The sequence below is a fragment of the Podarcis cretensis genome, assembly GCF_951804945.1.
Source record: "Podarcis cretensis genome assembly, chromosome: 8".
Classification (NCBI taxonomy): Eukaryota; Metazoa; Chordata; class Lepidosauria; order Squamata; family Lacertidae; genus Podarcis; species Podarcis cretensis.
In genome coordinates, this window is record NC_137177.1 from 18440160 (window position 1) to 18466222 (window position 26063).

A 26063-nucleotide genomic window follows, 5' to 3' on the forward strand; every position below is an offset into this window, starting at 1 on the left:
CTCAGGATATACAGCCTCCCTCCCTCCCCCCCCCTTTTTTGCAAACACATTTCCCTGAACATAATGCATTTTTTGTATGTTATTTTCACACTTTCCCCTAAGGTATCAATTTTTAAAAATTATTATTATTATTGGATTGGAGAACTGCATTGCAGCAGTTGGAAAAGTGAGAATTTTGAAGGAGGTTGTATTTCTGGCTACATATTGTTGTAAAAAGGTAAAGGTAAAGGTACCCCTGCCCGTACGGGCCAGTCTTGCCAGACTCTGGGGTTGTGCGCCCATCTCACTTAAGAGGCCAGGGGCCAGCGCTGTCCGGAGACACTTCCGGGTCACGTGGCCAGCGTGACATCGCTGCTCTGGCCAGAGCCAGAGCCAGAGCCGCACACGGAAACGCCGTTTACCTTCCCGCTGGTAAGCGGTCCCTATTTATCTACTTGCACCCGGAGGTGCTTTCGAACTGCTAGGTTGGCAGGCGCTGGGACCGAGCAGCGGGAGCGCACCCCGCCGCAGGGATTCGAACCGCCGACCTTTCGATCGGCAAGCCCTAGGCGCTGAGGCTTTAACCCACAGCGCCACCTGCGTCCCATACATATTGTTGTAGGGTTTTTTAAAACCACTTCCGAACTCGAGAGGAGGTGGAGTTGCGGGCTTCACACCTTCTCCATGTGCACAGGGGCTGGCTCTCAGCCTCCGCACGATTGAGGGGATCCCTGGCTGCGTCATCTGCTGGGGAGGGGGGAACATGGCTTGCTCAATAGCACACTGGCACGGCCAGGGATCTCCCTCTTTTGCCGCCTCAGCTCATCGGGTTTAGCTGCCTTGTTTTCTCCGTCTGTTTTCACGTGCTGTGCTTAAGGGATTTTTGTGCTTTCTCGAGTGGCGGTTGGGCATTGGTAGGGGCATTGTCATGTAGATGAAGGGGGGAGGAAGCGCCGTCACCTCCCCCAAATATCGAAGGGTAGTCCGGTAAAGGATTCCGGGGGGCATGGCCCTGTCCGAAGCCTATGGAGGTGAGGGCCTAAGGCATGCCCCCGAGTGGTGACCCCAGGGGAGTTCCTAGTTGATGTGCATCAGCAGGACTCCCCCTACTGGTGATTAACTCTTCCCAGTCTTCAAGCATTCGGGCTGAAGCCGGATATTCGGTTAGGACCAATGCCTAAGCCAATACCGCTCATTCCTGTAACCAATAAAGTTGTGGCCATTTTTTTGCCCATTAACCTAAATATTTGTGTCATGTGTCTTTATTTCCACCAGGGGGAGGCGGGAACTCGCTACGCAATTATGGGTTTCCACAATAAAATGGGAACCAACTGAATCCGCCCATCCATATTTGTTTGTTGCATTTATATCTCATCTTTTCCTTCAAGGAGCTTAAGGTTGTATACATGGTTCTCCCCCTCCTCAACTAATCCCCACTAAAATCCTGCAAGGTAGGTTAGACTAAAAGGCAGGGACTGGCCCAAGGTGACCCAGAGAGCTTCATGGTCATGTGGGGATTTGAACCCTGCTTTCCCAGGTCCTAATTCAACAATTATTGAAGGGGCGAAGGCACCACAGCTGTTAGGAGTTGGCTCCTATGGGTAGATAGACTGCATGGGAACTGGCAAAGTGCTTGCACTAGTGATGTGGTGTTTGCATGTTAATTGCAAATTTCAAAATAGCACACCATTAAAAACTGAAATTGCACATACATGAACCATACAATAAACCACATGCCTGAGAATTATATTTATAAAATATAATGCAATCTAAACATTAGAAATATGTGTCCATATGAGTTCTGCCAAGAGAAATATATTGACTGATTTTAACAAAGAGAAGAGTTCAGGTGGGAGAGGGGTATTTCACTGAAGAGGAAAAATATCTCCCCAAGTAACGATCTTTCCAGGATTACCAAGCAGCACTGAAACACAAAGGGATTACTCAGCAGTGCCCAAAGTGTTGTAGGCAAAAAGAAGTTTTTCCAATGGATTGCCATGTCATAATGAGTCCAGGCAGAGGAGATCTCAAAGGAGATGAAGATTGTGATCTGCCCTGCTTGAGGTCACTTCACAGCCTCACATGTCCATGGAGCAAATAGATCTCGGGGTTTAGAGTCCACTTTGGAGAGCGATGGAGCTTGCAGGCCTTGGCTTCTAGGCTGTCTCATCCGGCTTTTGTGTATCTTCAACGCGGCCTGAGCTTGCAACTTCCCAGAGTGAAAACTTGTGGACCAAACCACTGTAAACAGCTGGAAGAGAAAGCAGCAAAAAGAAATTGGAAATTGTTTCTTTTGCTTTCTTTTATTACATAAAGAACAAAAAACCAGCATTACTATAAAACCCAACCGCCTATGTGGTGGTTGAATTACATCAGAACTTACTTCTCCTTAAGTTTCTGTATTCCAGTTAACGTGGCAGCTCCCATTACCACATGCAAACATAGCAACCGAAATATTTTATAACGTGAAGGAGGTCTCACATTCTCCTCTTTTGCACTGTGCATAATAATGTCTTTCCATTAGAAATTGTGAGGGACACTCAGGGCACTTCCAGATGAACTGTGTATTGAGCATAAAGAAGTAAGAAAAGGTGTGCTGGATCAGTCCAGAGGCCCATGTAGCCCACCATCCTCTTCTGAGAGTGGCCAACCCTCAAGCACAAGAGCACACTCCCCACTTGATATTCCCAGCAACTGGAGGGAGGACATTCATCCAGATTTGTTTTCAAGGAGATCAGGTGATGTTGGCTACTGAGTTAGCATTTATGCTGATTTGTTAGCAGGGAGCTGAGATGATGTTTATGCTGCATTTTGCCCATCAATTTTCTTATCACCAAAAGTCTGGTCTTCGGGAGAAGCCGATTTGTCGCAAAAGAACTCCAGACCAGCTTTTATTGAACTTGCTGGTATGTGATTGAATCCCATCCTAAAATATCAACTGCTTGGAAACATCAGCAGAAGCTGTTCTTCACATGTAGCAGGGGTGCCATCTGGGGGAAGGGCAGGGGAGCTGAGGCCCCCCAAAAAAATTTCAAGGAGGGGACTGGGCCCCCTCAATATTCTGCAGCAACCGTGTGCATGCCAAATGTGCAGGCAGTATGGTGTGTTCATGTACCTTGTGCATGACATGTCAGCATGTTGCACGGCATGTGTGAGTGACGTTGGCACATTGCACAGAATGCATGCATGCATGGCATGAGCACATCACATGGCATTGGCCCCCTCAATTGCCAGGGCAGCAGTCAGAGGCAGATGCAAAAATGAGACAGCAATCACTGGCAGATGATACAACTCTGATGGCAGAAAGTAAGGAGGAATTAAAGAATCTCTGAATGAGGGTGAAAGAGGAGAGCGCAAAATATGGTCTGAAGCGCAACATCAAAAAAACGAAGATCATGGCCACTGGTCCCATCACCTCCTGGCAAACAGAGGGGGAAGAAATGGAGGCAGTGAGAGATTTTACTTTCTTGGGCTCCATGATCACTGCAGATGGTAACAGCAGTCACAAAATTAAAAGACCCCTGCTTCTTGGGAGAAAAGCAATGACAAACCTAGACAGCATCTTAAAAAGCAGAGACATCACCTTGCCGACAAAGGTCTGTATAGTTAAATCTATAGTTTTCCCCATAGTGATGTATGGAAGTGACAGCTGGACCATAAAGAAGGCTGATCACCAAAGAATTGATGCTTTTGGATTATGGTGCTGGAAGAGACTCTTGAGAGCCCCACGGACTGCAAGAAGATCACACCTATCCATTCTGAAGGAAATCAGCCCTGAGTGCTCACTGGAAGGACAGATCCTGAAGCTGAGGCTCCAATACTTTGGCCACATCATGAGAAGAGAAGACTCCCTGGAAAAGACCCTGATGTTGAGAAAGATTGAGGGCACAAGGAGAAGGGAATGACAGAGGACAAGATGGTTGGACAGTGTTCTCGAAGCTACGAACATGAGTTTGACCAAACTGCGGGAGGCAGTGGAAGACAGGAGTGCCTGGCATGCTCTGGTCCATGGGGTCATGAAGAGTCGGACACAACTAAACAACAACAAGGGAACCACATAGCAGACCAATAAGCCTGCATGATTGGCAACAATCCATTAGGAAAATCTCCTGCTCAAGCCCCACTAAAATAAAGATGATCTGCACAGGTACATTTCTCCATTTCACTTATGCCCAAGGAAAGAGCCCCCTGTGAGTTATAAATAGGTACAGTGTCAAAGGTATACAATGGGCTCCTTGTTATGCTCAAGCCCACATTCGCACCATCTATTTAAAGCAGTATCATTCCACTGTAAATAGGCATGGCTTCTCCCAAAGGATTCTGGGAGCTGTAGTTTGTTAAAGGTGCTGAGAGCTGTTGGGAGACCCTCTATTCCTCTCCCAGAGCTACAGCTCCCAGAGTAGTTTAACAATCAATCCTTCTTCATGGGGAATGCTGAAACTAGAAGCACAGGAAAGAGAAGGCACAGATAAAGCAAAAAGTCAAAGTCTTAGACTTCCCAATACCACCACAGTGAGCAACGCAGTTTCCTACAAGGTGGAAGGAATATAATTAAGGGTGAGGTCTCTATATTATGATTAATATTGTGATTTTATTCTGTATTCTGGATATAGGGCAGTATATAAAGAAGAAGAAGAAGAAGAAGAAGAAGAAGAAGAAGAAGAAGAAGAAGAAGAAGAAGAAGAAGAACCCCCCCACTGATACTTACCTGCCAAGAAGGAAAAAGCAGAGGTGAAACAGCTTAAGTAAAAAGCAAATTTCCCGGAAGGATGTGCAGAGTCTGACTTCCGATCAACTTGGACCCCAAATACCACCACAGCAATTAGCGAACAGATTGCTACAAAATACAAAGGAGATACTTAGAATTCCATTTTGATAAGTGATGGAGAAATCTGTTGTTTGACTCCAGCTCCCATAATCCTTGACTGTGGGCCATGCTGGCTGGAGCTGGTGGGGGCTGAAGTCCAACAAAATCTGGCCTCTGGCTTCTGTGTGATATTTTTAGAGACCTGAAAGAGGGGGAATTCTTAAACTCTAATGCATGGTCCCTAAGTATAATTTTGAGGCAGAGTGTGCATGAAAGTGCTTATATTAATGGGAGGGGCAGAAGATACCCAAATGTGTTATGTTTGGGGAATTTTTTTGCAAAAATGTTTGCTCATGAATTTTCATGATTAAAAAAACAGCAACAGAAGCTGAAACGGAAATCGGGTGAACTGAAAGATTGGAAAATTGTGAAACTGACAGACAGGACCTTCTTACTGATGGCCCCTTGGCTCAAACTCAGCCTCTCGGGGGGCTAATTTCACCTATTCTCTGCCAACATTTAAATAGATTATCAAAACTGTTCTGTTTAAGATGTGCTTTATATTATACATGACCCTCAAAGTTTTAGAATGCTGCTTTTTCAAAAAGGTATGGCTGAAATCCAACCCTCTCCCCCTCCCCAATTTGCTGCAACTGAGGTGAGGTAGAAGTTGGATGAGACATAGGTCTCCCCACCTCTGCCAGCCCAACAGACCTCTGAATACACCAGACCTCTGAATACACCAAGGCGTTGTGGAAGCCATAATGTACCAAACTATTCCTGCCACTCCCCAGAGGAGGAAGTGATGTTTCACTGCTCTTCCCTAAAAACAGCTGCATCACCAGCTAGACTGGTGACTGGGAGTGGCTGCCGAGACCACATAACGCCGGTCCTGAAAGACCTACGTTGGCTCCCAGTACGTTTCCAAGCACAATTCAAAATGTTGGTGCTGACCTTTAAAGCCCTAAACGGCCTTGGCCCAGCACTGTCAGAGGAACAGGGGTGCGGGTGGAGCGCACTGCTCCCGGCGGCACAATCCCGCTGGGGTGCCATCGTGGCTGCCCCCCGCTCTCTGCCCCCCCCTGCCAGAGCTTGCAGCTCTGCAACTGCGGCGCAGTATACCTGAAGGAGCGTTTCCACCCCCATCATTCAGCCTGGACACTGAGGTCCAGCTCTGAGGCCTTCTGGCTGTTCCCTCACTGCAAGATTACAGGGAACCAGGCGGGGGCCTTCTTGGTAGTGGCGCCCACCCTGTGGAATGCCCTCCAACTAGAAGTCAAGAAAATAAACAACTATCTGACTTTTAGAAGGCATATGTAGGCAGCCCTGTTTAGGGAAGTTTTTAATGTTTGGTGTTTTAGTGTGTTTTTAATATTCTGTTGGGAGCCGCACAGAGTGGCTGGCGAAACCCAGCCAGATATTTATACCCCGCCCATCTGGCTGGGTTTCCCCAGCCACTTTGGGCAGCTCCCAGCAGAATATTAAAGACAAGATAATAAATTTAATTTAATTTAATAAATTAAATAAATTATTATTAGATTGAAATTATTATGTGATACAATTTTGGCGATATCCACACCTTGCATTTGAAGCCCTGTCATACCACTTTAAACAGACATAGCTTCCCCCAAAGAATTCTGGGAGTTCTCAGGGGACTCCCATATGCCTCACAGAGCTACAGTTCATAGAGTGGTTTAACCATCAATCCCTCTTCCCAGGGAACTCTGAGAATTGCAGCTCCTTGAGGGGAACAGGGAGGCTCCTTGCAACTCACGGTGCTTGTCGCAAATTACAACTTTGTCATATGTATATTTATGCACTTTCCATGATACCTGCAATGAAGCTGAAGATGGAAATAAGCAGAGGCCTGCTAAGTAAGGGAGAGGAGCAGCGAACAATCCACTCCCATGGCATTGATAATGCCAAAGCTACGAAGGACATAATGAGAGCAAGTATCATGAAGATCCGGGTGATATTCAGGGATACTATAAGGAGAGAGAGATAAAAAGGAGAGATTTTGTGAAAACGGAGGCTAGTTCCCAGACTTTTCTCCCCCCTTGCAAGAGCCTGGTCCCAGCCACATCAGTTTGTACTCATGGGGAAATTGGTCAGATCTATCATTTGGCCTTTACTGTTCCTTTGGTGCTACTTCAAAAAGAACAAATTCAGTGACTTCACATGGAATATACAATTGATTTTCAGTCAAAAAGTATGGGTTACATCCCAGTGCTGGGCCTACTAAGAGCAGACCCATTGAAACAGATTCCTCTTTGTAAGAACCCATCTGCACTATACATTTAAACTACCGTAACACCATTTTAAACTGTCATGGCTTCCCACAGAGAATCCTGGGAAGTATAGTTCATTTAGGATGGTGAAAGTTGTTAGGAGACCCCGATTCTCCCACAGAGCTATAAATGGCAGTGTGCTTTAACCAATGGTCCCTCTTCCCAGGGAACACTCAGAAGTTACCTTGCCCATTGTATAATGTGCAATAGAATAACTTGTGTACCTTTCTTATTTGGAGACGTGTATGATTCAAATGTATGCACTCCTATTTCAAGTTCTAGATGGTTTGCCAGCTACAGAAATGACTGGGTAACTGCATTCCATTCCTGGTAAATTCCAGATTGGACTACTGCAATGCACTCTATGTGGGGCTCCCCTTGAAGATGGCTCAGAGGCTGCAACTTGTGCCAAATGTCATCTGGGATGACTGGAGAACCCATATTACACCTATCCTGAAGCATCTGCACTGGCATCCCATTTGCTTCTGAGCCCAATTCAAGGTGCTCACATCAATGCAGGGGCAGCCAATATCTTGCCCTCCAGATGTTGTTAGAATCCAGGTCCTATTCATCTCTGACTGTTGGCCTGCTATGCTGTTTGGGGCTGATGGGAAATCGAATTCAATGACATGGCTGCTCCAACATTAATGCAGAAAGGGTAAACAACTTGGGCCCCAGATTGCATTTGAGTTTTAAAAGTAGGAACGAGCTGCTCAGGACCAGAGTATTTGTACATGCATTGGCAAAGTGCCATGAAATCCAAGAGTTGTGCCCCCAACATCCTTTGGGACATTGCAAGGGATGCTGGGAGGACAGACCATATACTGCAGCTAATTAGAGTAGCAAAACATTTGAGGACAGGCCTCTAGAGCAAGTGTGGGGAGCCGTCATACCTCCAGAAGTTGCTTAACTCCCACCATCCCTAGTCATTGGCCATGCTTGTTGGGGCTGTTCCCCACACCTGATCAAGACCTTTATTTTGCAAAGGAAAATGCTGCCCCCATTCTCTCTCATACTTTCAAATGCATGCTCAAATGACGCAGGTCTACTTTCATATGTTAATAAAACAACAATATTGGTTTCCGTTGCACCTTATATATTGGGGCAGGGTTTGAAATGTCAAGCCCAGGGGCAAAATATGGCCCTTCAACCCTTTCCATCTGGCCTTCAGATTCTCTTCACAGGTCAGCATCCTGCTGGGTCCTGGTTTGCATCTTTCTTGGATATCCCACCCCCACCTCTGGCTGCAATTTGTCATTGAACATGGATAACACCTTTTTGCATGCCTGGATGGAGGTCAGAGAGGGATGTGCAGGTGTCTGTAGAAGCTAGGCTCTTGTACAAAGATAACATGGTGCCCCGCCCACTTTTGCCTCTGGCCCCACCCACATGTGCCACCCCCCAAGGTTGCTGAAAAGGTTGAGCTAACAACAGTTCCCTAACCCCGCCATATACCATACCATCACGAGTTCCTGTGGGTTGGCATCCATATTTGTCTGAGCAGAGGAGCCAGAGTCCTATAACAAAATGGTCCACATCTGCAATATACGAAGTCCAGGTGGGAGATGCATGGGCAATGACAAGTTGCAGAAAATTCATCATGGAAAAGAGAACGCTGGTGCTTCTGTAGAAAGGACCCGAGGCCACGAATGGCATCTCCACAATTTCCTTCCCAGATAATCTTCCTTTTGCCTCAACTGCAGCCTTAGACAGATAGAGGGGAGCTGGGAAGGGAGGTCTGGAACAGGAGGGACACCCTCCACCCCACCATGGGGATAGCAGCACCCAGTTCCTGCCAAGGGTGGCAGTTTTACACACCTCCCTCCACTCTGGCCTCCAACTGCCATGGAACTTCCATTCTGCTTCTGGAACAGAGCAGTATAGAATGATTCTCTCTCTCTTTTTTTAAAAAATAAATTTTTATTAAGGTTTTAAAGGTTACAGGGGAAAAAATGAAAAGAAAAAAGAACAAAAATATATATAACAATCAAGGAAGAAAAAGAAGAAACAATACATATCATCAAAAAACAGAAAAAAGAAAAAAGGATAAAGAACAAATCAAACCTATACACCGCTTGCTTACATTCACTCACTTCCTTGACCTCCTCACACCTCCCATTTTTGTATTCTAATTCAATTTGATATTCCATCAAATCCTTCCAACCTTATTTTTATCTTAATAATTTGTCTTAATATACTATAATTTTACATTCTCTCTTTCACCAATTCATTTTTACTTAATCCTTTATGTCTTTTCTGCTAAAACCACATAATTTTCTTTTCCCAACATCTTTCTAGCAATCCTTAATTTTGCAATATTTTTGAAGATAAACTTTAAATTTTTTCCAAACCTCTTCCACCGACTCTTCTCCTTGGTCCCGGATTCTGCCAGTCATCTTAGCCAGTTCCATGTATTCCATCACCTTCATCTGCCATTCTTCCCGGGTGGGTAGATCTTGTGTTTTCCAATACTTTGCGATAAGTATTCTTGCTGCTGTTGTGGCGTACATAAAAAAAGTTCTATCCTCCTTTCGCACCAATTGGCCGACCATGCCCAAGAGAAAGGCCTCTGGTTTCTTCTGGAAGGTATATTTAAATACCTATTTCAATTCATTATAGATCATCTCCCAGAAGGTCTTAATCTTTGGGCATGTCCACCAAAGGTGAAAGAATGTACCTTCAATCTCTTTACATTTCCAACATTTATTATCGGGCAAATGATAAATTTTTGCAAGCTTGACTGGTGTCAAGTACCACCTGTAAATCATTTTCATTATATTCTCTCTTAAGGCAATACATGCTGTAAACTTCATACCTGTGGTCCATAACTTTTCCCAGTCAGCCATCATAATGTTATGTCCAACATCTTGAGCCCATTTGATCATAACAGATTTAACCATTTCGTCCTGTGTATTCCATTTCAACAGCAAGTTATACATTCTTGACAAATTCTTAGTTTTAGGATCTAGCAATTCTGTTTCCAATTTTGATTTTTCCACCTGAAAACCAATTTTCTTGTCCAGGTTATAAACCTCCCTTATTTGATAATAATGAAGCCAATCTCGTACTTTATTTTTTAGTTTGTCAAAACTCTGCAGTTTTAATCTATCTCCTTCTTGTTCCGAAATTTCCCAATATTTCGGCCAATTTGCCTCCATATTGTGTTTTTTCAGAGCCTTAGCTTCCATTGGTGACAACCACCTTGGAGTTTTATTTTCAAGCAAGTCCTTATATCTTATCCAAACATTAAATAGTGTTTTCCTGACAATATGGTTTTTAAACGCTTTATGTGCTTTGACCTTGTCATACCACAGATATGTATGCCACCCAAATACATTGTTGAAACCTTCCAAGTCCAAAATATCTGTGTTCTCAAGAAGCAGCCATTCTTTCAGCCAGCAAAATGCGGCTGATTCATAATAAAGTTTAAAGTCTGGCAGGGCAAATCCCCCTCTTTCTTTAGCATCTGTTAAAATCTTAAATTTTATTCGAGGCTTCTTGCCCTGCCAGACAAATCTAGAAATATCTCTCTGCCACTTCTTGAAACAGTCCACCTTGTCCAAAATTTGCAATGTTTGAAACAAATACAACATCCTTGGCAGTACATTCATCTTTATCACAGCAATTCGGCCTAGCAATGATAACTTCAAATTTGACCATATTTCTAAATCCTTTTTCACTTCCATCCAACGTTTTTCATAGTTATCTTTGAACAAATTCACATTCTTAGCAGTCATATTAACCCCCAGGTATTTCACTTTCTTAACCAATGTTAATCCTGTCTCCTTCTAAAACCTCTCTTTCTCAGTCACTGTTAAGTTCTTCTCTAACACCTTAGTTTTCAGCTTATTCAACTTAAATCCCGCAACCTGACCAAATTCTTGAATTAATTGCAATACTCTTTTAGTACTGGATTCTGGCTCCTGTAATGTCAAAACTAAATCATCGGCAAAAGCTTTCAATTTATACTGTTTAGCTCCGACTTGTATACCTTTAACCAATTGGTCCTTTCTAATCATATTAAGCAGAACCTCCAGGACCGATATACAGAGCAGTATAGAATGATTCTCAAGAAGTTATGACTGAACCACCTTTGAGATGCCAGGTCATTGCTAAGTAACATGGGAGGCTGCCTTAGGCATGTTTGACCCAATGCTCTGCAATGTCTACATGGACTGGAACCCAGCAGATGTCTTGGACTACAATTCCCATCAGCCCCAGCCAGCTTGGAAGTTGTAGTCTGGAACACCTAGAACAGGAGGTGGAGATTCTGTGAATCCCCCACTGTAGGAGTGCAAATATCCAGAGATGTAGTGATCAGGTGGGATTGCTATGAGGAATTATAACAGATATAGAGTGAGCCATCTGTGTCAGCAATGAAAACATTGCGTTGACTGGGTTTAAGCTATTTTGATATGATTCTTGATCAATCTACACCCCTGCATCCCTGTTCCATTCCTCTCTTCCTCACATGTCACATATACAGCAGTTGCTTCGCCAGGCAGGCATCCTGGGCCATAAAGATAGTGGGCAAGTTTCTCTGATGTATATTAATCTTAGGATGTTAATCTTAGGGCCAGGAAACAGATCTCACATTAAGGGGATAATGGTCACTGTCCTCCTGGCCATCCTTCTTATCATGTGTACTGATTGTTTATAACCAGATGCTCTTCTTTGTAGTTCTGTTCTTTGTTTACCACAGAAATATTTGTGCTTAACTAGTTTTAGTAGTTTAACTTTCTCCCCACGTGGGTTTGTGGAACTATAACTCCCATCACCCATATAACTATATGTTGTTGAACTATAACTCCCATCACCCCTAGCTAGCAAGGCCAGAGCTCAGGGATGATGGGAGTTGTAGTCCAACAACATCTGGGGACCCACAGGTTGAGAACCACTGCCTTAAGTAGAGCAGAGGCAGTCTCAGCACAGATGCACACTCTTCCCTTCCCTTGCCCTAAGAGAAACCCTCCTGTAGGCCTATCTAAAGAAGCCCTGCCAGGGCATTCCATTGAATGCTGTCAATGAATCAGCTGAATCACCAGTACTTGTGTGGAGCTGGAATTCAGACACCAAAGGTTCAATGGGCAATAAGGATGCAGGTCTGGTCTATGCATAATGCTAAGCCATCCTTCACCAACTTAGCGCCTTTCACTAACAGGGCTCTTTGCTCAAGCCTTAGGCCAGGTGTGGGAGAACCTTTGGTTCTCCAGATGTTTCTGAACTACAACTCCCATCATCCCTGGCCATTACGCATGCTTACTGGGGCTGGTGGGAATTGTAGTTTAGGTTTCCTCTTAGGTCAAGGAAAGAGAGGAGAGTGTGTCTCTGGGAAGAGCGGTTGGGTTCCACTTAAGGGAACCGTGAAGAGCTCATTCACCATGACTGAATACAACTCAGTGTCCTTCCAGCTGAAGTGGTGGAGGGAGAACCTGAGAGAAGAAGAGGGTGACAGTTACATAGCTTACCCTCAAAGCTCATCAAGATCCAGGCTAGGTGCACACTGTTACTGATCTGCAAACCGAAGATCAAAGGGGAAAGATAACAAGAGGCATACACCCAGTGCTGTACTTACAAAATACCCTGTGCTGTTAACAAAGTACCCTTAAAATACAGCTTTTTCTGTGGGTAGCAGCTACTTGCCTCTTGCTTTTGGGGGGCACTCAGGGGAGTGAGGGGCTAAACCAGCCTTCCAGCTATTGTTGGACTCCAACTCCCATCAGCCACTGCAAGAATGGCCATTGGTCAGAGATGACAGGAGCTGTGGTCCCGCCATATCTGGAAGGCCCCAGATTCTGCTTCCCTCCACTAAGCAGCTGAAGAGAAACTGTGAGGAAAAACTGTTTTATTTGGGGTTGATTTGGATGGGGAATTATTTAAGTACCATGGGTGGTGCTGTGGGTTAAACCACAGAGCCTAGAACTTGCTGATCAGAAGGTCGGCGGTTCAAATCCCCGCGACGGGGTGAGCTCCCGTTGCTTGGTCCCTGCTTCTGCCAACCTAGCAGTTCGAAAGCACGTCAAAGTGCAAGTAGGAAGCGGGAAGGTAAACGGTAAGCGGCGTTTCCGTGTGCTGCTCTGGTTCGCCAGAAGCAGCTTAGTCATGCTGGCCACATGACCCAGAAGCTGTACGCCAGCTCCCTCGGCTAATAAAGCGAGATGAGCACCGCAATCCCAGAGTCAGTCACGACTCGACCTAATGGTCAGGTTTCCCTTTACCTTTTACCTCCACAACTGATTTGGTTTTCTTGTTGGTACTGTACTTATTTTTTTTTGGGGGGGGGGGGTTGGGGGGCGGATTTTATATCAGTTTTTTTTTTCTATATTATGCTTTATTATGTGATTCACTCACTTTGTAAATATTATTTTCCCATACTTCTGTGAATTTCAAGAATCCTCCAGGCATACTTCCAACTTTCTCATATTCCTCAGTGGCCCCATTTTGGCTACAAATGTACAGCCCTCTTCACCCGAGTTTGATATTAGGAGAGATGTTTTTATCTATCTGCCTAAAGGTACCCCTGACCCTTAGGTCCAGTTGCGGACAACTCTGGGGTTGCGGCACTCATCTCGCTCTATAAGCCGAGGGAGCCATTGTTTGTCCACAGACAGCTCCTGAGTCATGTGGCCAGCATGATTAAGCTGCTTCTGGCTAACTAGAGCAGTGCACGGAAATGCCGTTTACCTTCCCACCACAGTGGTACCTATTTATCTACTTGCACTTTGATGTGCTTTCAAACTGCTAGGTGGGCAGGAGCAGGGACTGAACAATGGGAGCTCACCCCATCACGGGAATTTGAACTGCCAATCTTCCACTCTGCTAGCCCTAGGCTCTGTGGTTTAGACCACAGCGCCACCCGCGTCCCCATCTATCTGCCTAGTTATTTATAAATATAAATATACCCTTCACACACACATACACACACACACACCATCACACAGACCAAAAAGGAGAGGATCCCAGTGGCATAACAAGAAAGCATCCTGGTCAGTAAAGGGATATTTAATAGCAATAGATGGGGTGGGAGGTACATGTCTATCCACTGAAGTACAGTCAGCAGAAACATATCGAGTGAATGGATGTTTAACATAGGGGACGAGAGTCCAGGTAACAAAAGGAATATTTCATTGATCAAGAAAAGTGCTCCTGAAGTAAAATGTTCTCCAGTGTTGCTGAGTAGCACAAAGCAAAGAAGGGAGATTTTCAGTAGTTCCCAAAGTGTTCAGAAAATCAAAGAGTCCTCCCAAATGGATGGCAGAGGACATCTCAAAGAAGCTGGTGCAGATGGTGACCTGCCCTGCAAGGAGGAGGCTCCTCCACTGAGCATGCCCACACGATGAGATGAATTTGGACATTAAGAACCTGGTTCGTTCAGAGCAGAGAAGGCCGCACAGCCTTATGTCTTTCTGGAAGCAGCACAGGTGTTTCAATTTCCGGGCCAACGTGAGTGGTTGACGTTCCTGTCCCCCACACTGAGAACTTGTAGCACAAGAAGTTGTAAATACCTGGGAGAGAAGTGGTGGAAAGAGGCTTAAAATTGTGAGGAGCACTCCGCAGGTGTTTAGCACCAGCAGACAGTGGCTGCCTCCATTGTGAGATGAAGGGGCACCACTCTGGCAGCCAACTAGCCATGATGGCATTGCGCTGCCTCCACTGTCGGAGGCAGCCATGCATCTGAATAGCCATGCAGGAAACCACAGGAGGGGAAAGGGCTCTTCTGCTCAAATCCTGCTTGCGGGTTTCCTGCAGGCCTCTGGTTGGCCCCTGTGGGAACAGGATGCTGAACTAGATGAAATGAAATGAAATACTTTATTGTCACTTGTACAACTTGTATACAGTGAGATTACACGAGCACCCCCCACTCAGCTCTCTTGGTCTTAATTCCCCTCGTTTACTGACGCACACCCACCAAACCCGAAAGTCAGTTGCCCTGTTATCTTTTCATTCAGCAGCTTAACAGCCCACGGATAGAAGCTGTTCTTTACCCTGTTGGTGCGACTAATCATGCTTCTATATCTTCTGCCCGAGGTCAGGAGATCAAGAAAGTGCCAGCCAGGGTGTGAATCATCCCTGAGAATTTTCCTCTCTCTCTTGAGGCAACGTTCTTCCTCAATGTCATCCAGTGGATTTACAGGACAGCCCGTAATATCTTGTGCTGTATTCACCACCCTCTGTAGGCACTTCCTATCAGTTGAGGTCAAACCAGCGTAGCACACCGTGATGCAGTATGAAAGGACACTTTCTATTATGGACCAGTCGAAGGAGATCATCAAATGTTGATTGACATTGTTCTTTCGCAATACTCTGAGGAGATGGAGCCTCTGTTGGGCTTTCTTAACCACCTGGGTTATATTGATTTTCCAAGTAAGGTCTTCACTGAGATAAACTCCTAGGAATTTAAAGGAAGAGACTCTCTCCCTGATGTACAGCAGGGCTAGTTTTCCATTGGCCTCACCCAGCAGGTTCTTATGTTAACTTGAGGTGCCTGGAGAGCGGCAGACCTCAGACAGATGGGAACCTCAGCATAGCTGCATATTACATATTAAGCCTGGGGCGGGCAAACCTTTTCAGACAGAGGGCCACAGTCCTTTCTGAGCAACATGCTGGTGGTGGGCTGGACCAGAGGCAAAAGAGGCAGAGCAACTACAGTCAAACCTCGGTTTTTCAATGTCTCGTCTGTTTTGTAAGCCGAATGCTGAAAACCGTGAAGTGAATGCTTCTGTTTTCAAATGCACCTCGGAAGTCGAATGGCTTTCTCAATTTCCCCCATTGAACTTGCTGACAGCCCTTTGATCCTTGGTTTTCAAATGTTTCGGAAGTCGAACTTCCAGACTTCCGGAATGGATTATGTTCGCAAAGTGAGGTTCTACTGTACAGTGGTACCTCAGGTTAAGAACTTAATTTGTTTTGGAGGTCCGCTCTTAACCTGAAACTGTTCTTAACCTGAGGTACCACTTAACATGGGGCTCCCTCTGCTGCCGCCCTGCCGCCACCGTGTGATTTCTGTTCTCATCATAGTTGTCAACTTTCAGATTTGAAAATAAGGGATCAGCAGCCTCACCTGTCCCAGGGACAGTCTACAGGATATCTAACAATCCGGGATAGCAGCAGGAAGCAGCGGGAAATGGCACTGGAATAAAGGAATTTCCCACAAAAAAGGGAATGTTGACAGCTATGGTTCTCATCCTGAAGCAAAGTTCTTAACCCGAGGTACTATTTCTGGGTTAGCGGAGTCTGTAACCTGAAGCATCTGTAACCTGAAGCATCTGTAACCTGAGGTACCACTGTAATGTAAATTTTACCTTTGTAAAGGAGGCAGGTTCCACACACACTCAAATGCCCCTCTCTGTTCTGCACTGAGGCAAGCAAGAGGCATTCTCAAGGCCAATTCAAGGACACCTTCCAACCAGGCAAAAACCCTTGGAAGGAGAAGCAGGGGCTGTGAAGGGTGTAGCCTTGGGAGAGGGGATGTGTCTGAGGAGGAGGAGATGTAGACCCAGTGCCAATGAGAGATGCCTGGGGCCCACATTTGGCCCCTGAACCTGACATTCCCCATTCCTCTCTTTCTTTCATCCTCTGACGAAAAAGAGGTGTGTATTGCCAGCCTAGTGAAGGGCATCTTTCTCTAAATACGCATTTGACCTCACCCACGGTTTCCTATAGGTGTTATATGATCTCTCAAGCACGCACACAAATATGGCAGTACAGTGGTACCTCGGTTTAAGAACTTAATTCATTCCGGAGGTCCGTTCTTAACCTGAAACTGTTCTTAACCTGAGGTATCACTTCAGCTAATGGGGCCTCCTGCTGCCACTGCGCTGCCACTGCACGATTTCTGTTCTCATCCTGAAGCAAAGTTCTTAACCCGAGGTACTATTTCTGGGTTAGCAGAGCCTGTAACCTGAAGTATCTGTAACCTGAAGCATCTGTAACCAGAGGTGCCACTGTACTGTCATGAGCTCTGTGGTGGTGTCTTGGAGAGAGTGGTCAGATCAGGAGGAGGGTTGGGAGGAGCTTGGATGTGAGAACCATATGACTCTGAGAAAGGTCCCAGCGGGGTTTGGAAGGCAATGCCTGTGAAACAGTTTCAGTGGCAGAGGAGAAGGTCTGCAGCCAGGGAAGCAAGGATGTGGCTCCTGGAGAAGGGCTGCCTCACCCGCGGTTGCCCATAAATCACCCCCGAGTTCGAAAGAAGGAGGGGGTGGAGGCACTGCGTGGAAACCCCTTGTGTGAGCTCTGGAGCTCCTGGACGCTGCTTTCAAGAGCGAAACTAGCTGCGTTGCTTAAGATAAAAAAAATTGGAGAAGTAAATGCACATGTTTCGAGCGAGGTCAGGAGTGTATTATCTGCTAAATAAATCTACCACTGAGAAGATAGAGTGATGGGACAGAATGAACAGAGGACTGCATCAAAGAATCACAGCCATGTCGGTATGTTGAATGGAACGGAAAGGGGGGGGACTTTCTTCTTTTTCAATATGATTTACCTAACAACCCCCCCCCCCAGAAGAACCGTCACAATGACTGATAGCAAGTGAGACTGAAAAATAAACTATGTGGAAATAAAAAATACTAATAAAAGGTTTTACTCTGTGAAAGATCTGGAAAGAAGGGAGGCTTTCTTGTGGCGTAGTTACAAAAGCGATCCGCCATTAAGAGGCAGACCTTGTTGCGGGATTTGCAGTCTTGGGGGGGGGTGAGCCACTGTTCTGTTATCAGGTTTGGATCGTAAATTTGAAAGAGCAATAACCCTTCTGGAAAGACTGATTTATGGTGCAACTGGTCTGGGAAAATTAAGGAGTGGACGCCTAGATTGTATTTCATCGGAACTGACTAAAATGGCAACTGCCGCTTGAACAGGACTTTTGGATTCTTGGATCTATGTGAGATGAATTACGGGAGAGCATTACAAAGTTCACAAAGAAATATAAACAAGGCTGTTTCTTTCAACTCGCTTGTGGAGACAACTCGAAGGTTATTAAGAAGAAAAAGGATAACGACAAGGAGATGAGAAGATGGGACTGTGAACATCAAAGCAGCAGAAATATAAGATAATTGGACTCCTACCGAACTTGAAGCATGGGTACCCCCCACAAAAAAAAAATGGTTTAATATTTGGACTTTGTGATATGTATTCATATAATTTGGAATAATTAATGTGATATGATTGGTTTGGTAAATGGAAATTTAATAAGAAATATTTACAAAAAAAGAGAGAGAAAGGTCCCAGCGGGGTTTGGAAGGCAATGCCTGTGAAACAGTTTCAGTGGCAGAGGAGAAGGTCTGCAGGCAGGGAAGCAAGGATGTGGCTCCTGGAGAAGGGCCAAGTCGGTTGTGAGGGAAAGATTGCACCCCTGTGTTATATCAGACACTCTTTTTTTGGGCTCCTCCTGCTACAGAGCTACCCCGAGCACGATGCTAGCAGTGAGCCTTTCTCCTCCTCAGAGGTGCCTGGTGACAAATTGGAGACTGCGTGGAACCCCCTCCATTGCATAGACCATGGAGATGCCGGTACCGATGAAAACAGACTGCCCAATCCATTAAAAAAGTGTGTGTTGGATTGTCCCATCTCTGAACTCATAGAATAATAATTCATAGTCCACCTTGTAAGTAAATGGACTGAGCTCTTGAGAGCAGGTGGGCAACTAGGGACTCAGCTACATTAGTAAAGGAACAATGATTTGAACGTGCTATAAATATAATTTATACACGTTTTTCCATATATATTTTAAACGATCTAATTTCTGACTTATTTATAGTGGGGGTGTTTCCTGTGTACCCTAGCAGCCTACAGAGCCGATTTGGCTCCCTTTCCTTTCTTTGGCCTGCCAGAGAGTGACATAAAAACACAGGAGATTTCACAATATTAATATTAGCCTTTCAGGAATAATGTTCATCCCTTCACACTCACCTGTCAAGAAACACAGGATGCAGATGCCACAGCTTAAGTAGAAAGCCCATTTCTTAGAAGGAGGCACAGTTGTTGATAACTGGTTGACTTTGATGTGAAACACCATCACAGCAACCAGCACAAAGATTCCTGTGGAATTAATTGATTGTTTGATTAATAGAGGTATTCCTGTCTCGTTAAATATCAAGGCACCTTCAAAACATAAAAGCACCATATATACATAGAGATTGTCAGGATCTCCGCTCGGCCAAGATGATAAAGCTCATTTTCTTCCCCCGAGCCGTTCGGAATCGCCTCCCGACGAATAACGACCTGAGCCTTTGATAAGGCCTCAGGCACATTCTTCATCCAGCAGAGTTTCCAGCACGGGTTGTAAGCAAAGCACGAAGCACTTGCAATTGAAGCTGCAACATGCTAGAGAATGTGTTCAGAAAGGACTCGTAACGGTGTCCTACATGCCAGGTAATGAAATTCCTGCTGATTTATTGTCCAAGGTTGTTCCAAGGGATCAACACTGTACCTAGTGAGCAAGGCCTTTACAGCAATTTGATTTTTGTTTAGTCCATCCCCTTAATGACCATCTCTTTTAGTTTCTGTGCCTATGTACAGAAATTGGGTTTGTACTGAGATTGTACATTGTCTTAAAGGGCTTAAATGAACATCAAGACTACAATTCGTTTCTTTAAAAAACCACTAGATTACCTTGGACTTTATATCTCTTCTTGGTTTACACCTTTAAGAAGGGAGAGCCTATCCTCCTCCCCCACAGACACACATATAAGACAATTATCTCACTCCCTAATAGAAAACGCACAGAGAAACGCAAGAAAATTTGGATTCATTCAACTGAGGTGAGAAAACACTCAACTGATGTCTGTTTTTTACGAACAATTTGACTGGGATAATAACTCTTGTACATTCTCATTTCTAGACGCATGTTGGAAAAAGAAACACAAAAGAATTGAATGATACAAACTTCCAACAGATTTATATTCCTTAAAAAACTGAGGTATGGAACCAAATATCATGATATGTGTTAATACACTTTAGAATGTATGTACTTCAATATATTTATGATTTATGATATTGGAGAACCTTGATTTATTTTGACATGTTATTTGATATTACCAGCTGAAGAAGGCATTTACTCCGAAACAGGGCCCTGTTCTGGTCACCACTACTGAGTCATACATCTGATTCATACTACGGATACTTCTTTTTGGCCCTATTTGATTCTTCATTCTGACTTTATATAATATGGACTCTTTTTGACTGCCATTGAGACTTGTATAAAACTATTGTTGTGTACTGGTATTTTATGTACCTTTATACTATATCATTTCATATTTGAAACTACACTATTTCTGTACTTAAACGTTGTGTTTATTTTAAAACTATTGCACTTATACGTCGTGTTTAAATTTACTATTAGTTTAACACTGGTATTCTTAGCAGAATATACACGTTTTTCCCCTCTACTCTCGAGTAGGAATTATTCCTTGTATTGAAACTTTTGGCCAGAGCTCTTGGTATATCCTGTTTAGTGTACTTTCAACAAGAACTCCAATTTCTTTAACGATTGTAAAGGCCTTGCTGGCACAAAAACATATTCAAGAGACACCTGAAATTAAAAAATGAGGATGCTTGCCAGATCTCTGCTAGAAGAGCGTTCCACAGCATGAGACTAGCGACACTAAATGGCCGCCATCTAGCTGAATCCACTTGGACCTCCATAGCATGGGAGACAGCCTTGACTGAGTTGGGAAGTAAGGTCTCAAACCGTCTTTAAGGTATCCTGGAGCCCAGCTTTCAGCACAAGAACCAGGAAACTGACCCCATACCATACCGCTGGTGTCTTAGCCAAAGTGTCAAATGCTACTGGCCAATGGCCATCTGCCCCAATCAGCAGTCCAGCCACTGCACTCTGCAGTTATAGCCATAGCTGGCATGCCAGATGAAGCTGGCAAAAAACACACCCAGCCACAGGGGTCACTTGGGACTCTAATGGCAGGTGTGTATACAGGAGAGTACCGTCCAGCTCTGTACCTGCTTCCTTAGAGGGATGGAAACCATGTCAGAACAGGAGATGGGCCCATCTTGCAGACCCAGGAACCACCCACCCGCAGGGTGTATTGGCTCTCATCCAGTCCACCACTGCAATACGGCATCAGTGCAGGGCTTGCACAACCTCTGCTGATTCAGACATTGCAGAGAAATAGAGAATGTGCGCTCCAAAATGCCAAATAGCTGCTCCAAGCAGCTTCATATACTGCAGACAAAATGGTGGCCTGCAGGACTGTGTAGTCCACACCCCTCAACTGTCTCGTTTTGAGCAGGACATCCTGGAATTACAGAAGCCATCCCAGCTTCTGATTGGATCCTGGAATAGCCCCCTTTTTTGTCTGCCATCACAACAGAGCGACAGACCAAAAAACGGGGGGGGGGAGTTTCATGCTCTCACACGAATCATTGGCTTGCACCAGAGCACCAGACCAAAACAAATTCCACGCAAAAAGTGATAGGATGCAAACAACGCCCACCTAAAATTTATTCAGTTCACAATGGTACCTGCAAGGAAGTTGAAGATGGAAGTAATCAGGGATTTGGGAGGAAAGCAATAGTTGCAGTGGATGATGTGGTCCCATTCCACTGCCCATAGCATAGCTGAGACAGATGCAAGTGTTGCTAGCACCATGAAGCTTCGGATGAGGTCCAGGTGCACTAAAAGAAAAAGGAGGAATTTTGGGAAAGGTATTCTTCTGTTCCATCATCCAAAGGTGGGGAGGAGTGGAGGTCTGGCTAAGTGGATAGGTGGGGCAACTAAGTTTTTATTCTATGGCTCTCTAGTTGTGGGGTGTGGTCGGCAATGGGTCTGAATCAATTCATAACGACACAGATTAAACAAATATATTTCCCAGGGTTCCTTCCCCCCTCCCCCAAGAAAAACCCAGTGGGAGCTTGTTGTTACACAAAGCAGTTCCCTTTCCTACGAAATTTAGACCTGCAGCACTCAAAACGAGGTGTGGTATTTGAAATAATGTGGTATAAAGGGAGAGCCTGTGTATCTCCCATGAAAAAACATGTAGGACTTAGATGCATATCTCTCCACAGAGGTAGGGGGGGCAAGGGGGCTGGCAAAGGATGAACCATAATCCACAGATTGCCAGCTTTAAGAGAGAGGGAGTATTTCTAACATTTGTAGTGCCTGAGATTTAAGACAGGATATTCTCAGAGTGGTTTAACAATCAGTCACTCTTCTCAGGAAACTCTGGGAACTGCAAGTCTGGGAGGGGAAGAGGGAGTCTCCTAACAGCACTCAGCACCCATAATAACAAACCACAGCTCCCAGAATTATTTGGGGGAAGCCATGGCTTTTGAAAGTGGCACCACAGTGCTTCAAATGTACGGTGAATATGGCGTTGTGTCACGCCTGTGCCATTTTTCGATAAGCGGCTAGGACCTTTGGGCAAGCTTTTTGCTGCTTTGGGTGAAACAGAGTCCTGGGCATCGTGGTAAGTGAGCAGCAACAAACAAGCATGAAGCCAAAACCATAAGATGGAGACATTAGTTGCACAGGCATGAACCAGCAGATGGCACTAGGCAGAGAAGTTAGAGGATGCAAGCTGGAAAACACAGCTAGTTATGTTTTACCTCTCCCAATACAGTGGCTTGGCTCTCTGTCAATCCTACATGATGTCAGAGCGGGGACTACGTCTGCTATAGTGTTCAGATATCCCCAAAAAGCAGAAAGCAGGGCACAGGTTAATGCTCAAGGAATCCAATCTAAACAGCCCAGCTCCTTCAGCCACAGTGTTTGGGTGCATTCAGATGTGGGGAATATTGTATTAGTTTTCCCAATTATAACCTGTCAGCTAGCCAGCTGCATGCGTTGCTGCACTTAGCAGAGAAACACTCCCGGCAGCCAGCCATAAATTCCTTTCTTTATTTCCTTCTGACAAGATTACATGCAGAATAATCAAAGCGACCTGTCAGGGAACTGCCATCCGAGCCAAGGGCGGAGGTAAGGTTCCCCAGCGATGCAGGGGAAGGACCCAGTAGAGGGAGAGAGAGAGAGAGCACTTCCTCTGGGGAAGGAAATCAGAGCCACACCAGGAAGAAAGGGGAGCATGAGAGGGCTTCGGAGGAAGGGCTCAGAGACTCTTCCACCGAGACCAGCGGGGGGAGCGCAGGACCTCCACTTGGCACGCCCACTCTGCGCAGAAAGCTTCCGTGCAGAGAAGCCAGGCGGAGACTTGGGGTCAAGGAGCTTTTATGTTGGAAGAAGTTCAGGAAACGCCCACTGACAGATTCTACCAGTGACTGACACAGCCACGGAGTAAGGGCTGTGCAGCCAGGGAAAAGTTAGCCGGACAACGCTGTCTGGAGCAGTGGCTACTTACGCACAAGCAACCATAATTCCCATTACACGACCCGTCTCTCATGACGCGTTGCTCTAACTACTTTCTCTTTTCCCTCTCCCTCGAGACCAACAGAGCCAATGGCTCAGCCCCTTCCGTTTTCCCCTGTGATGTGGATCCCCCTCTCTCTCAAGCACCCCTTCCTCCCCAGACTCACTATCCTCTTCTCTGTCTTCTGAGGAGGACTCAGTACTGAGCAGTGGAGATTGTTCCCTGTATCCTCCAATTCTTTGCTCCCTCGCTGCCTGCAGTTCCCTGACATAACCCTAGTACCACCATTTTCTAGCATTCTTTTCACATTTCAGTACTGTGGCATTATGGAGCCATGACCTTTTGACCAATATACCTGCAGGTCATGCTAAATTTCTCTTGCACCAGTGGACGTGGTTTGATGCAGCAATGAATGTCACTGCACTCCACCCTTAACAGTCAACCCCGTTTCCCAGGGAACTCTTGGACTATTAACTTTCCTACACAGCAGCCAGTTGAAGAGGCAAAATATTTTGCTCTGGCCCTGCAGATTAGAGGTGAAGAACTGATAGCTCTTCAGAAGTTGTTGGGGCCTTCAGCTACCACCAGCCCCAACCAGCATGGCCAATGGTCAAGGATGATGGGAGCTATAGTCCAACAAAACCTGGAATGCTATCAGTTTTTCATCCCTGCTGTGGATAATTTGGCTACTTTGCAACAGAGTTCTTTCTTTTCTTTCTTCTTTCTAAAGGGTGCTTCAAATCACAATAAAAGGGTGCTTCAAATCACAATAAATCACCGTATTTTTCGCTCTATAAGACGCACCAGACCACAAGATGCACCTAGTTTTTGGAGGAGGAAAACAAGAAAAAAAAATATTCTGAATCTTAGAAGCCAGAACAGCAAGAGGGATTGCTGCGCAGTGAAAGCAGCAATCCCTCTTGCTGTTCTGGCTTCTGGGATAGCTGTGCAGCCTGCACTCGCTCCAGGCTGCACCTTACTTTCACCTTACTTTCTAGGAGGGAAAAAGTGAGTCTTATAGAGCAAAACATATGGTATATTCTACATTCATATGTCAAACAAAACCACAATACTGATTTTTGTTTCGCCCCATCTACCATACCATCATGAGATCTCAGGGGCTTGCATCCAAATTTTTCTGAGCAGATGGTCCAGAGGCCAGCATGATACTCGTCTACTTGAGAATCAGTCATAATCCAGCCATGAGATGCATGGACAATGAAGAGCAGCACAACGTGGATGAGGGAAAGTGAAAAGCCTATGGCCCTGTGCAGAGACATTGGGCCTAAGTTAGGACAGGCTTTGCTTGTATTTCCCTTTAACCCAACCTTTGCCTTGCCCTAGAATTACACAGGAGGTGGGGGCAGGTAAAGTACAGTGCAAGAAGGGTCCTGGGATAATGTTTATTTCCCGTTACTTCTATCATTCTAAGACTCCAACTGCCATGGAACTTCCATGTGCTTGGTAAAACAGAACCTGGGCAGGTTCATATGAACATATCTGCAATGCTTCACTCAAGTTAAGGCCAAAGAGAGGTTGGGGGGTGGAAACAAGGAACGGGCCTTTTCTGTGGTGGCTCTTTGATTGTTGAATGCTCTCCCCAAGGGAGGCTCGCCTGGTGCCATCATTACATGTCTTTAGACACCAGGCAAAAACATTCCTCTTTACCCAGGCCCATGGCTATTAAATAATCTATGTCCTGTAGAAGTGTGGGTATTACTATAATTTCACCATTATGCTGTCTGTCAATATGCTTTTTACTGTGTTTTTATCACTGAGGTCTTGTAATGTGTTTTGAATGTTGCACACCACCCTGAGATCTTTTGATAAAGGGTGGTATATAAATTGGACAAAGAAGGAGGAGGTAGGAACTGTAACTACTAGCCTGGGTGTAAGGGGATATTATATAGGTAAAGGTAAAGGGACCCCTGACCATTAGGTGCAGTCATGGCCGACTCTGGGGTTGCGGCACTCATCTTGCTTTATTGGCCAAGGGAGCCGGTGTACAGCTTCCGGGTCATGTGGCCAGCATGACTAAGCCGCTTCTGGTGAACCAGAGCAGCATACGGAAACGCCGTTTACCTTCCCGCCGGAGCGGTGCCTATTTATCTACTTGCACTTTGACGTGCTTTCGAACTGCTAGGTTGGCAGGAGCAAGGACCGAGCAATGGGAGCTCACCCCGTTGCGGGGATTCGAACCGCCGATCTTCTGATCAGCAAGTCCTAGGCTCTGTGGTTTAACCCACAGTGCCACCCGTGTCCTGTAGTTCATTTCATGCAGTGATAGAGAAACTTTCCCCTCCACCAGCAGACCAAAACTGTTTCTGACCTACCCATCCTGGGTTTAATTTAACAGTTGGGTGGATGACAAATTCCATCACCTGACGGCACAATGACCCTCTTCCAGCACACCTTCGCAGAGGGTTGCTCCAAGATCAGAAAGGTGGTGGCATTGAAACCCTTGCTGAAACAGAGCTTCCCCCCTCCATTTTAGAAGGAGTTTCCATGCAAACTCTTTTCTGATTCTGGAGCAAGGCAGACTCCTACTTGTGGGAAGGCTCAGGGTGGCAGGAGAGGATATAATGTTTATTAATATCCTTCCTAACTTGCGCCAGCAAGTTCCTTTACTTAGCAGAGTGCATTGCCACATTACACAAAAGAAAACTAGTT

The 26063-nt window shown here is 45.3% G+C and overlaps 1 protein-coding gene across 1 annotated transcript; it reads right to left on the reverse strand.

Moving 5' to 3' along the window:
- Window positions 1–1709: 1709 nt before the first annotated feature.
- LOC307221628 (uncharacterized protein) lies at window positions 1710–25325 on the reverse strand. Its single transcript, XM_079986330.1, has 6 exons — window positions 24496–25325; window positions 21553–21705; window positions 18985–19113; window positions 6619–6771; window positions 4688–4816; window positions 1710–2230 (listed from the first exon to the last, which is right to left on the reverse strand). Exons 1-6 carry the CDS (start codon window positions 24671–24673, stop codon window positions 2136–2138), a joined length of 837 nt encoding a protein of 278 aa, XP_079842456.1. The 5' UTR covers window positions 24674–25325; the 3' UTR covers window positions 1710–2135.
- Between the last annotated feature and the right edge of the window lie 738 nt (window positions 25326–26063).